Raw genomic sequence first — 14,341 nt, 5'->3', positions numbered from 1 at the left:
CCTTTTAACGCCCACCTGAAAAAGGACAAATGGTACACCTTGCTTTACGTAGAGGCACTGACAACAACTGGGTATTAACTCAAGATTATTGGTTGAATCATAAAATGGGTCAAAGGTGAGAGATTAAACATATAACATAGAATGGGGGAATGAGGAGCGAAATAGGATTAGAGTAGCTGGCAACAGTGGAGTTAGCCTGGTGCAGGCATGATGGGACCACATAGCCCCTTTTGGTCCTAATATTTCTATTTTGCTAACTCCCTGTGAAAACGTCACATTAGAAAGCTAGTCAGAAAGTCACTAGCATCTTGACCTTTTAAGACTTTAAACATGAACAAGCCTATAAATACATTTTATCAGCACCAGAATAGGCTTCACGGCATCAGTGGTAACTGGAGATACTTTTGCATCAGTTCTTGCCAATTTTAACATATTTTAAGTGCCAGAGCAATGAATCACTGTGGCAAAATGTGAACTGATGTGACAATTTGTTAAAACACCCAGACTTTGGAGCAATGACAGGAGCTGTATGTGGAAGAGTGAAATAGAAAATTTGTGCCAACCCAATAAATAAATTGCGTGCACAAGTGACCACTGACCAAGAAAATTAATCCAACAATGGATCCAACAATCTCTAATGCGTCCAATTTATTTATGGGCTGGTATGAATAAATACATTAGCAGACAGTTCATGGCTGTGTAAAAATTCTTGCATTTGATATAGCGCCTTATCATGTCTTCGAGAGGTCTCAAAGCGCTTCACAGAGTACACTGGTAAAGTGAATTGACTGTATATTTTGTATATAACAGCGGAAACGGTATTCTAAGGGAACGCACAAGCAAAGAATTTGCATTCATCGCTCAAAGCAATGCATAGATATTCACTGTTAAGTGGAGTGACATTTTATTCCCATTCATCAAGGAGGAGAGTGTGTATTCCATTCCAAACATAGGGAAGTTTCCACGGGTCGGTTGGCATACATATGGGGAACTCTGGTCTTGGATGCTCTTAAGCCCGTTGATGGGGTTTCCGCGCCTGTCAGACACCCGGTTGACCGCAACCATTGTTAAAAGGGGTGACGGACATGGCGTGAATTGCTTTCGACCGGCACCCGCCCTCCCCCGTAACCATCCGGAAAACAAATCGCTTGATCAAAAAGAACCATCTCTTCTTAAAAAAAAAGCACACACGCGCACACACACACCCTTGGAAAGTCGGACAAGAACTGACGGCCGAAACGTGCCGGCTTGACCCTTTCTGCGTCTCAACAACCCGTGACGTTCATCAGGTTAGGGGGGGGGGGAGGGGGGGTTAACGTCTTAAGCGCTCGCTGGCCGGAGCACAGTCACTACACTTGACCGACGGCCATCACCCGTCGAAGACCTTTTGAGGTGTTGTACGTTCAAATGCAATCTTTATTACCCTGATTGATTGATTGATTGATTGATTGATTGATTGATTGATTGATTGATTATGATGAGGGGAGGGAGGGGGCGGTGTGAGCTGCAGCCCTGTGGGACTAGGCCCGAGGCCTGCTGTTGCCATGGTGACGGCGCGCCGCCGGGCCCGGGGCGGATCTGGCGTCACGCGCTGCCGGGGCTTCCGGCCCCCGCGAGGCCTCGCAGGGCCAGGCTTCCCCCCCCCCCACCCCACTCTCGCGCCCCAGGGCCCAACGGAGCTGGGGATGGAAGCGGCGCCCGGCCCCCACTTCGTGCGGCCCCCCACCCCGACCCTGGCCAACCTGGTCAGGTCCAGCCTGCCCGAGGTGCCGTGCGGCACGGCCTGTGTCATCATCCTGGCCGTCTTCACCTACTGGCTCACCTGCTCCCTCGGCCTCCTGGGCACGGCGGCCTTCACGCTGGCCCCCGCCACCATGAGCCGCTACCAGGGTAGGAGGCCGACCCCGACCCCTCACTCTCTCTCATTACCCCCCCACCCCCCCACCACCCCCCCCCCCCCCCAACCCCCACCCCCCACCCACACCCCCCCCATACACTCCCAAACACCCCACCCCCATACACCCCAAACAGCCCCACCCAAACCCCCACCCATACACCCCAAACACCCCCACCCATACCCCCCCACCCCCCCCCCCCCCCCCCCCCCCCCCCCCCCCCCCCCCCCCCCCCCCCCCCCCCCCCCCCCCCCCCCCCCCCCACCCCCACCCATACACCCCAAACACCCCCACCCCCCATACACCCCCAAACACCCCCCCCCACACCCCCCCCCCCCCCCCCCCCCCCCCCCCCCCCCCCCCCCCCCCCCCCCCCCCCCCCCCCCCCCCCCCCCCCCCCCCCCCCCCCCACACCACCCCCCCACACACACTCAACCTGTCCCCCTCCCCCAGACACCCACACCACACCCGCCTCTCACACCCCTCACCCCCCCCTCATATTACTGCCCCCCCACCCACTCTCAATTCGAACCCCCCCATATACCCTCATAAACCCCCATCCTCTTACATCTCCTCACCAAGATCCACTTTACACCGTCACCCATCCCCTCCTCCCTCACATACTCTCAACCTGACCCCCGCCCACCACACATCTTCATCCCCTTCATAAACCCCCCCACCCTCACACATACTCTCCACCCAACCCCCTCACAACAAACTCACCTGCTCCCGCCCCCCATGCGCCGGTTCCCATCCCCCTCCCTTGAAGCAACCAGTGCTGTTGTACCTTGTATAAATGAGACCTTCTTCCTGTAGCTATTCATGTATTTTTGTTTCCGCAGTGTACCGCATATATTCATATGTGTTCATCCATAAAACTATGAGTGCGCTGGTGTGCAACATTCTTCTATTCTGGCATTTCAGTCGTGGTTTGGAAAAGAGCGTTGGAACAGTGAAGTATTGGTACCTGATTTTCGTCTTTACACTGCTCACCGCAATACTCTACATTTCCCTGGGTACATTAATGGTCGGAATGAAGAACATAAGAGAAATTCAGGGATTCACTATATTAGTATCTTCCATTGTGGGAATGATAGTCCCACTCTCCCCGATGAAAACCATCGTGTTCATAACGAATGTTAAAACTGTCCACCTGCCTTTGGTTTTGCTGTTTGTCGCCCTTTTTATCCCTGAATCATACATTCTGGGCAATATCTGTGGACTTGGAGTAGGATTCTTTTGTATCCTTTCATTCTTAAGTGGTTTCTGTAATGCACAGCTGTAAATCATAATACATAAGCCTAGGGATCTTTTTCTAGAAACCTGTTATATTGTGCCAACTTATGCTATGGTTTCTGGCCTGTGAAAGCTATAGTTATACAACAACAACTTGCATTTATGTAGTGCCCTTCGAGCTAAGTCGAGCTACCTATCATCCCGTTGTGTAGTGGTCAGAGAACTCGCCTCACAAGTGAGAGGACCCAGGGTCGATTCCCAGACAGGGCGAAACCTTAGTCAAGTTACCTCACTCCACACACTTCTGTTTACTTGCAGGAAGCAGGAACTTGGTTGTTAATTGATTGGCGGATCACTTTCCAGGGGTAATAATCCCTCAAAAAAAACACTTTACAATATATTCCATGAAGTTCTTTGAGACATCTTAGCATTGTTACAAAGACCTATATCAAATGCAAGTATTATTATTGTGAAACTTAGGTGGGTGTAATAAGACTTTGCTCGTGCTGTCCATAATGTGGGGGTACTTGGTGCTGTAATTGATCATCAGATGGGACTGCCATTTATGTAAGATATATTATCCCTTTATCAGGGAATCTGAGTACAGTATGTCTGGCTTGGCATATGTATTTGTCCTTAACAGTGTTTGCTAGATGCTTTAGGGAGAAGGTATTTTCGTTTTCTGGATATGTCTGAGTCGACTGCTGCCTCTCTCGAAGGGCATTACCCATTTACCCAGTTGAAGGAAATTTCAGGAACAACCTACTATCCAGCCTTGTGGGAGGAGAGAAATCTCGAGCTGACCGATAGGTAAGCACCCTATCTTTTAAAAATACAATGTTTTACCTAAAAGAAAATGGGTTACCTTCCTTCCACCCCACTTCCAGAAGAAAATGCACCGCTGTATTATTTCTGTCCAAATCTCTTGAAAACACTGATTCATGTTCTGTTAATGGTTCCGAGTGGTGGCAGCTCTTCAATACATCTTCCGATGGCTATTCTTCATAATGCGAGCCTAGGGGGAGGGAGGGGAGCCCAGGGCAGTGCGGGAGGTTCAGCTTAACCTCATGCACAGTGAAATACAGAGCAATGCCATTGTGTTGTAAACAAAAGCTGGCGTACGATCAAGGTCTATATATCAGGCAATTTTTGGCAGGACCTACACTCTGTGGCCATGCTATATAATGGGTCACACGGCAGCAGCAGGTACACACATTGATCAACTTGCAAGATTTTATATAGTTTGAAGCTTTAACTTCCCTTGAAGTTCTGGCTCATAATAATAACTGCTTGGAAGACATTCCATAAGGAGTCTCCTTGTCAATTCCTGAGCGCCTCTTCTGTTCATTTATATATTTTTTTGTTTCCATTGTCGATGTCACAGGGTTTTGCTGAACCCCATTGTGTGTCGTAGCTGAATTAACAACCGATCAAAGTGTTACCACCAACTGAGCACAGTGATGTGCCTAAGGCTCCTGAGAGCTCATCAGGAAAAAAATTCTAAAGGTGGTTGTTTCTGAACACTAAACACTATAAGCTGTGTTCGTTGGCTTAAATGGGTTAAATTCCTGAATGTTACTTTGAAAATCTGAGGCATTGAGCTGTAGCAATGCAATGCAGCGGATCAAATCAGTGTTACAGTTTTATTTCCAAATGCCGGCTGTTTGATCTTAATTCAGCAATATTTCAGAATATAGAACCCAACCCAAGTGGTAACAGGCAACACAATTGTAACTGCTTTCTAGTCAGTGGTTTCTATGTCTATTTTTTTTACGAGTCTCTTTGACGTTGCACCGAGCAGCAAAACCGTAGTAGGTTCCTGACTCTTAAAGCTTGTTTTGAGATCTTGCCTAACAGTAGTATTTCGTTTTCAGGTGGTTTCGCATGTGGGAATGACTATTTCACATGGTCAGGGAGAGGATTTGTCATTATTGATGTACTTTAGTTGCATGAATTGGACCCGTTTTATAATTAGCTGCCACATGAATACAGGACAGTTTACGGCAGGGCAAATGTTTTCAGTCAACCACAAAAGGTGAGATGATGGGAGCCATCTCTGTACTGCAGCATCTGTAAGTAGGACAATTAAAGAGTTGAAGACAATCCTAAGAGTTTGTTATTTTTTAGGCTTTTTGTCTCTCTAAACCCCCTCCTCTGCCCTCTCCCACCCCCGACCTTGCCCTGCTCCAGTTGTACCACATTCGCAGGGGAGAAGCTATTGTATTCTATAACAATGGTAATTCTTGCATTTCATATAGCGCCCTATCATGTCTTCGAGATGTCTCAAAGCGCTTCACAGGGTACACTGTAAAATGTAATGACTGTTTTGAGGGCGAAACTCCCACCTAAATCTACTAACTAAATGCAAGTGGTTGCTTTCTCCATGCCTTGCCAATGATGCCCTGCAACCAACCAAGGGAGAAACATTGGAGATTTCAGCACAGAAGGAGGCCTTGTGCCCCACTATGTCTGTTGGGCGAGCGCTCCCACCACTGGAGCTATTTTAGCCAACACGTGTGATATTGACCCTACATTACAATAGTCTTATTTCTTAATTTTTTTTATTATTTCCTTTTTTATGCAACGGCTAATAATCCTTAGCATTTGATATAGCACCTTATCACGTCATCGAGACATCTCAAAGCGCTTCACAGTAACAGTGTAGGAAAGGTTCAAGCGATCATAGAGTGATACTTGGCAACCCTTATTTTCTTGAGCACTGTGGTGATACCTTTTTCTTTTTCCCCCTGTACCCCTTATGAGTGTGCAAGTGTACAGTTGTAGGGTACAAGTTATTCATTTGCACTAACAGGTGAGCTAAACACTTCTCATCTCCCACACACACAAACTCCATAATTCAGAGTTTAGTTCTGAGTACTTCAAGCAAAGACATCTTAGGACTTTTGCATACATATTGCTGTTGGGTGTGTTCTGCTGCTGCAACTACACGTAATTCAGAACACTTTACACCAAGCAAGGCATTGGCACTGCTATTGGGAAAGGTTTCCCACAGATGGAATAGGGTGATGGTCTCTTAAATGGCAAACATATGGAACAAAAACTATACATTTGATGCCCTTCCAGTTGGGATCAACACTGACATCGACCCTTTCATTAAACGTTATATGTTATAACAGTTATTAATCTGCATTCCTGACTGCGGTTCTGTTAGTTCCTACCCTGTATTTCCCCAAGGTCTGTGCCACTCCTCATTTCTTAATAATAATAAGTTGATTTGGTGCCTTTCACCTCGGAAAGACCTCGCAAAACGCTTCAAAGGATATACTGTTAAAGTGTAGTGACTGTGTTTTGTAGGTGAGATGTTTTGGGGTTGACACCACATCTATTAAAACGCGACAATAGTTGTGAATAGACAACTAATTACCAAATTTCAAAACCCTCCACTGGTTTCTACCCCACCCCCCAAAAAAAAACTTGCAGCAACACTGTAAACGTGTATACTAGATTTGGTCTGTTTGATGGCTTGAAGAGTCCAGTGTGATAACAATGGCCTATGGATCCATTTGGGTCTATATGAGACCCTAGTTCCTGCCATACTTTGGGCCAATCCATCAGGTTAAGGAATATGAACAGCACCTTTGACTCATTGTTTAACCCCACCTTCCTGTTGCTTCTCAACTGGGAAAATCAGGTAGAGGTACGTGCCCCTTTCATAGGCTGATTCGGGAACAGCTTGGCATTTCAAAGGGCGAAATGTCCCAACCTTCATTTAATTGAAATGCGCAGCTCCTTTAAAGGAGCACCACAATAGGGAAGATGGGCCAAATGGCTTCTTTCTATGCGGTAATTTCAATGACATCACTCTTTCTGGATCCAACATTCTAATTTCCCTTTTTTGGTCGTCTGGTTCACTCATTTAATTTCCTGAACTAGAAGCCGCAGTACCTGTTTTTAGTCAGTGAAACCGTTCCAGTGAGGGATAGAGGCCTTGGGGAGTAGCCAGGAGCCACCCAATAATCAAACAATCTATGTAAAATTGAAAGATGCTAATAGGATTTAGACACAGCATTTTTATACAGTGGGAGAGTTATTTGGTAGCAATGTAGAGGGCGTGTTCGAAATCAAACCTTCAATTATAAAGGCTCACTCTCCTTTGTTCAGTATACCGTATTATCCCCCGAATTTACCTCTGACAAACCATCGATCCTCTTAATTCAGTAATTTTAGAATGGATTTGGAAAAGTATTGTGAATCCTGGATGGAGGAAATAATAATAATCTTGCATGTGATATAACGCCTTATCACATCGTTGAGACATCTGAAAGCGCTTCATAGAATATACTGTAAAGTGATAAAGAAATATAAATAAATAGAACTGTGGAAATTCTCTATAAGCCTGAATTGATGCTGTTCTTAAAGACGTGAAAGCATCTTATTTAGAATTGTTGAACATATGTAATTGACATCTGGACCTTGTGGGCCTAACACTGATCAGTAAGGGTGAAATGCGAACTCCAGGTTATCACAGACCCAAAACACAGTTCAACGGTAATTACGTTTTTTGTGTACACATTCAACATATACACTTAACACATGTGGCAGATTCCAGAATTTAAAATAATTCTAGCTAGTTGCTGAGCGTTTTAGCAATGAGCTAACAATTCTAGGATTGAGGACTGGGGTCAAAAGTGCTACAAATGCTGTAAATTAATTTATTTTGTTTGCTGAACGGCTGAAATAATAGTCTAAATCACAGGCGCTGGAGCTAAAAATAGCTGATTCCTGGAACGGTTACATTTTTCTCAGACCCAGAATCGTCGCTATTAATCCCGAGGGAGAAATATGAAATTGGCCATCTGAGAGGTAATTGAGAGCGTTTCCTCGCTAATTATTGAGGCTGCATTTTTTTTTAAAAAAAAAAGAACAGAAGAATTGGGCAAAACTTCCAAGGGAGCAATTGGGATAATAATGGGAAAGTTGTTAAATTCTAAAATATCCAAAGGGTGATGTCCATTATAGGCAATGCATTACATTGAAAAGATTATTGTTGTTGCTGTTTAGTGGCCAAGCTTATGGGGTTGTGGGAGAAACTAGCTCGGGAGCTAATGCTGTCACTAGCAGGCCATTAGGTGACTCATTCTTCCTAACATTGCAGTGTAATGTTCCCTTTCTCCCCACCCCAACCCATTGTGTGTTCTGGTTCACACTTATGACAGCGCAAGTGGCATAGATAAGTGTTAAAAATGATGCGTGGAATGGAACTCTGGCTGGCGTTCACTTATCCCAGTGTTTCTCCCATGGGAACGCTCCTACTGGAGGATAAGTTACTCTCTTTGGAGGGGCAATCAGAGGAGGAATCAAATGGGAAATAATCTGGTCTCTGACACTGTCTGTTTTCCAGGTCTTTTTGAGTCTCTTACTGAATACGTTTGCGTCATTTCCGTTCTTCCTTTACTCATTTCAGTCTTACTCATTTCATCTCAGTCTGCGACTGAGTGTTGTATCACTGAATTATGTCAGCACAGAAGGTGTTTATGGAGTCTCTGGCGGACCAGGCAAGCTCCCCACTGTATGAGTTTCATTCCTTCTTAGACTTAAATAACTGGCTTTTTATCTTATTCTTGATTAAGCCACTGGTTGAGTTCTTGCTGTTTTTACATTTCCCTCCGATGGGCAGATGTCGTTTCCACATCCGTTGAAGCCCATTTTGGTTTTGTTTCCATCGTTTTGTTCTCCTGGGCTAAATCCCTTTTATTACAGTGTCCTCCTTGTGGTTTTGTCTATGTCTACTCCTCTTTGGATATGTGTATTGTTCTTGGCCTAGGGCGTAATTGCGATATCGAATGCAACCATGCAAGTCAAATGCTAAGTAGAAACAGACCATCTTAACATTATAAAAATCTTAGCTTTTCAATGATAAACATTAAAAAGCTGAAATGTCAATAACGACCAGAAGAATTTACAAATGTTTTTGCTTGGCAAATGTTTTCCAAATGTCTCATGTTCAGGCTTCACACGAACATAAAAGTCCCGTGTTTCTCAGGGTGAGAAAGGGGCTTGCAGTGCAAGCGAAGCATTGCAAGATGTTTCTAATAATTGCTGTAGAAAGATGATACCTCGGATTCCTATGTATCCTGCAGCTGCAAAAGAGTTAATGTAAAACATTCGAACTGTGATTAATGGGATTGGCTATCAATTTGGCTCTGGAATGAGAATATTGGCTGTGTATAAATTACAATCACTTAAAGATTGAGCGGATCAGTTCATTTTCCTCCCAATTGTCAGAGAATTCAAACCGTCTCGCTTTCCGTCCTTCAGATGAGACGTTAGACCGAGGTGTGTGCCTGTTCCGGTGGAACGTCAAAGATCCCGCGGCCCTGTTTGAAAAGAGAAGCGAGTTTCTCCTGGTGTCCTGCCTGACTATCTCCCCAGATTATAAAACTGGTCATTCGCTCTGTGAATCGGCTGGGTTCAACTATAAAATTGGTCAGAGCACAGTGCAAACTGAATGCAGAGGACAAAGTGGGCAATAATAACAATCCTTGCATTTTGGTATAGCTCCTCTCACGTCAGACGTCTCAACGTGTTTCACGGGATTCACTCACTGTGCAGTGTAGTGACTATATGCTTGAAGGTGAATGTTGTGGCCAATTTGGACACAGTGACGTCCCCACAAATGATGTGTGTGAGCATTCGGGAGTGAGCTGATGAAAGGGAGACAGCTAACATGATGCAGTTTCCCTTCCGTCCAGTTCCTTTGTTTTTCATTAAGATAAACGATTTGTAGCATTGACCCAGGATGGTTTAGGCTTTATCCCCCCCCGTCCCTCCCCTTCTTGGGTTTAATATAACATTCTCAAGACCCGAATGAGAATCCATTTATAAAACACCAGTGACAATCACTCCTGCCAGTCAGGAATCTAGAATTTATTTTCTGCTTGACCGAATGCACATGGACTTCGTAGCAAAAATCATGTCTTAATTGGATTTTTCTCTCTCTCTGCTTTTCCCCAGCCGCGACCTGGAATTGCAATAAATCTTGCGGCGTTCTCCTTTATTAAAGCAGTGGGCAATTGTTCTGCTTTTAATTACTGTGTCCAGCCCAGCTTAATATTTCATTGGGGGAAAAAGAAACTAATAAAGAAGTGGTTATAAACTGTTACCGGGTGATCAGTCAATAAAGGCAAGATTTGGTCGGTACACCGCGCTCTCTGTGACATGTCACGATAATGGAACGTCTTCTGGTGAGATAAGTGCCTGTCAGACGCACTCTCAGGATACATGGGATCACGTCAGTGTAGGAACAGAGCTCGTTTAGCTTTAAAATCGCTCTCGGCAGATGTTTGAATGAAAAATGCCCCGCGGGCCTATTTAACACAGGATAATGCAGATCTGGGAGTGATTATAGTGTGGTCTTATAGTGCTCTTCAGATGAATTCCAACCACCCCCCACCCCCATCCCAAAGAGGCAATGATTCCTTTCAGAATCTGCCCCCTGAGATTACAGCTTTGAAGACATGCCAAGGTATCTCTTCCCCCACCCCGGTGTAAACGAGAATAACCTGCAAAACCTCATGCATGTTCCCTGTGCTCTACTCTCCAGTTCGATCAGTAACACAGCAATACTCTGATGGTCAAAGTTTGTGCATTTCTGTGGATGGGGATTGGGGGTGGGAAGAGGAGAAAGAAGAGAAATGAGCATGGGAACACTTTAAAACTATCTGTTTTCTGAAGATGAAACATCTAAGCTGGGGTATATGTGTGTGAGGCGATTCATTTGGGCTCTGTGCACTGTTATACAAATAGTCAGTGATCTCTCTTGGTACAATGCATTTACATTTACACAGTGCCTTTCATGTCTAGAGGACATCATCCAGAGGATCTTGACAGCGCTGGCTTGGCACCCGCCCTGGGTGGGGCGAGAGTCAAGGGGAGTGTGGGGGGAAAGATGACCAAAGACACGGTCAAAGAGAGAGGTTTATGAGTTGAGACCGACCTTGACGGGTGTGGGAAAGGGGCGAGTCGCAGAGACTCTTGAGTACCAGAGAGTGGTAGCTGTGGGGAACATCAATTTTTTTCTAAAAAAAAGTCCAGTGTATCTATCCCACTTCTTAACGGCGCATTGCAGCTTTCTTTACACGTTGTATTGCTGTATTACTGAGGGCAGGTTTGCCAAGAATCCGAGCGCATCCACCCATACTTGAAACCCAGAGCAGATGGTCTGTTCGGCGTGGTTGGAATGCAAGAGATCTGTGTCCGATCGGGAATTTCGTGCTGTAAGTGGGAAATTCTCATCGCAGTTTTTTTTGTTGTTGTTGCTGGGGATCGATCGGAGGCTGTGATTTGTTCTGTTTTGCTTTTAATCAACATCTAAACGCTCTCGAACCTCAGGGTGTTGTCCGGCACGTTGGGGTGGAGGGGGCACAATTCAACATTGGGATCATTTTTTCCTCCCCTCTGTGTTTTTAGGATCAAACCTTCACCAGGATCCTATCCTACACAAACCTATTACTGCCCAGCCACTATCCCAGGGGCTGTGAATGAGCTGGGACATTGGTATGGAACACAGCATCAACAGAGACCAGGCCAAGGTCTTGGATACTCCTACGGACAGTGTGGTGATCACCAACACGCTGAGCGATGCGAGCAGCCCCAGATTCATCCTCATAGACACCAACATTCCTACTATGGCATCCCTGCTGGTTACACCAGACAGCAAGCTGCGGAGGGACCAGCTCTGCACCACTGATGCCCCTCTTCACCACTGGATGCCTTGCACACAAGCCTGGCGATGCCTTTGAGAGGCGGGCAGAACTCTCCAATGGGTAATGGGTATACAAAGCCTGGCGGCTTTGGCTCGAACAAGCACAAAAGTGCAGAAAGTCCACGTTGATCTGTAGTGGTTTGTACAGGGTGTTCACAAAGTCCGATTACCTTCCCCCCGCCCCCATTTGTTTTATTTTACAAAGTGCACTGACCAACAACCAAAACATAATACAACTACTAAAAATAATAATCCTTGCATTTGATATAGAGCCTTATCGCGTCTTTGCAACATCTCAAAGCGCTTCACAGTATATACTGTAAAGGGGGTTGATTGTATTTGTGGTAGAATGATAATTGTGTGTGTGTATTTGTGTGTGTGTGAGTGTGCGCACATCATCATTTTCATGGCAGATAATAATCTGTCGCCAGGACTTTGTGAACAGTTGGTGTCAATAGGAATGGGAAGCCTTTGAAGAAGTTTAACATTGGAAAATGGCTTATTGCTTAAGGTATGTTTATTATTTCTATTGTCTGGGTGGATGAACAGCAATAATCACTCTTCCGCCTTTTGATTTCCTCAGGTTTGAAATGGAAATGAGTTTCACGATCCTCCTGTTTTACTGGGTCTGTTTGTGTACCACTTCACGGAGTGGATTTCCTTGTGATATTTTTGTGTATGTGGGAAAGGGTGGGGAGAATAAGCAGATCTGTAAAATAATACAATAAAAAATTACATTTATACATCATTTTTCATTCAGGAGGACGTCACCGGGTGCTGGAAAATCTTAGGATTTGCACCTGAGCTGGGGAGAGGGGAAAGGTAATAATAAGTCTTCATTTGATACAGCGCCTTATCACGTCGTTGAGACGTCTCAAAGCGCTTCACAGAATATACTGAAAAGTGAATTGGCTACAATTTGTGGGCAAAGATGGTCGAAAGTGTGGTCAAGGAGGAAGGTTTTGCAGTGGAGGGAAACAATTTTTTGACATTGCTGCCGATTGATAGACTTGTTTTGGCATGTTGTGGTCTAATGTTTCTAGTGGAATGTTTGACATTCTAGCTCTGTTTACACGTGCAACCTTACTGTGGGGTGGGGAGTTAGCACCGTAACGAATATATTTTGCAGAGTTGTTTGGTTCAAAAGAGTTCAACATAGAAATCTCACTCGCTGTGCATCACATTTTTGTCGAGTGACTAATTGTTTTCCAACATGAAATCTGTGGAAATGTTGGTAATGAGCGTGGGCTGGGCGGATAGTGTTGAACGGAAATGCCATGGCGTTGGGAAACAGAGCAGTCAAACCATTGCTGACTATCATTCACCAAGATTGCAAAGGTGCAGAATGGTGTTCTCCTTACTGCTTAACATAGGAACAGGAGTAGGCTATTCAACCTGTTCCACCATTCTATAAGATCATGGCTGATCTGAACCTCAACTCCAATTCCCCGCCCTTGCCTTATATCTCTTGATACCCCGATCTGATAAATATTTAACCAACTCAGTCTTCAAAATTTGAATGGATACAGCATCCACAGCCTTTGTTTTGGATGTTCTGTATGACCTCTTCTTCCCACTGCTGATCAACCACTACGTCTCTATCTCACCCGTCCCACGCTCTCTCCGTCTTTAAATCCTACTTACCCCTTCCACCACGCCTATACAGTCACATCTCCACCCCCCCCCCCCCCCCCCCTCCACTTCTCCCTCACTCGGGGTCTGATCCCCATCACTACGAAGTGCTCTCCGACATCCTATGCTGAGGGTGCTGTGTAAATGCAAGTTGTGTAAACGCACTGCCTAGTGCACAATACCCTTCAGTACTTGACTTGTACAGGATCATGACATAAGCCTACCTTTCCCCCTCCCCCCACCCCATAAAAAATCTACCCCCTGTGTTTAGAAATCACAAAGTCAGATATGAAAGCGGCAGCAGCTACTCTGTATTGTATGAAAAGTCGAGGTTGAGAGTAACTCTCGTGATTCTGTACCGCGGTTGTTAACAGTTTTGCCCAAACGGAGCAAAGGAGGGAACTAAGGGTGGCTCCCTTTGGTGTGTGTAAACGTGTACTTGGCATGCAGTTTGAATGTCTCACATAGACCTCTTGAGTAAGGACTTTTGATTCATCGTGTATACTGCTAGTGGTGACACGTCCAACAGTACTGGGGTTGGGAGGGACTCGGTGACCAAACCTTTCACAAACGCGATGATGAAAGACGTCTGCTGTCATAGCCGCTCGCTCTCTACCAATGCTGTCTTTTTTTTAAAAAAGCATAATTATTAAAACCTCTTGTGAGTAAGGACTTGTGATTCACCCTGTGTAATGCGAGCGTGATATAATGTCCTGCACACCTACTGGGGTAAGGCTTAGGAGCAGCTCTTCTGTTGGGCAACGCTATGACTTGTGGTCAGGACACCCCTTGTTTGTGTTTTGACTTTGGTTTGGTGGCATTGACTCAGAGGACTTGACTTGAGTCACCCACC

At 45.4% G+C, this 14,341-nt stretch overlaps 1 protein-coding gene across 1 annotated transcript; it reads left to right on the top strand.

The window, feature by feature from the left end:
- Positions 1-1,663: 1,663 nt before the first annotated feature.
- Positions 1,664-11,970, top strand: rhbdd2 (rhomboid domain containing 2). Its single transcript, XM_042346040.1, has 4 exons — positions 1,664-1,890; positions 2,738-3,136; positions 3,785-3,941; positions 11,562-11,970. The coding sequence occupies exons 1-4, from the start codon at positions 1,686-1,688 to the stop codon at positions 11,839-11,841; spliced, it is 1,041 nt and encodes a 346-aa protein (XP_042201974.1). The 5' UTR covers positions 1,664-1,685; the 3' UTR covers positions 11,842-11,970.
- Positions 11,971-14,341: the final 2,371 nt, after the last annotated feature.

This window comes from Callorhinchus milii, unplaced genomic scaffold, assembly GCF_018977255.1.
Source record: "Callorhinchus milii isolate IMCB2004 unplaced genomic scaffold, IMCB_Cmil_1.0 Scaffold259, whole genome shotgun sequence".
Classification (NCBI taxonomy): domain Eukaryota; kingdom Metazoa; phylum Chordata; class Chondrichthyes; order Chimaeriformes; family Callorhinchidae; genus Callorhinchus; species Callorhinchus milii.
The sequence above is the reverse complement of the archived record's forward strand: the minus strand, read 5'-3'. Positions and strand labels throughout refer to the sequence as shown.

Bases quoted from the DNA above. Each gene is read 5' to 3' on its own strand.
- rhbdd2 (XM_042346040.1), top strand. From the start codon at position 1,686: ATGGAAGCGGCGCCCGGCCCCCACTTCGTGCGGCCCCCCACCCCGACC. The intron at 1,891-2,737 runs GTAGGAGGCCGA...TTGTTTCCGCAG, and splicing joins CACCATGAGCCGCTACCAGG to TGTACCGCATATATTCATAT. The intron at 3,137-3,784 runs GTATCCTTTCAT...AGTGTTTGCTAG, and splicing joins ACTTGGAGTAGGATTCTTTT to ATGCTTTAGGGAGAAGGTAT.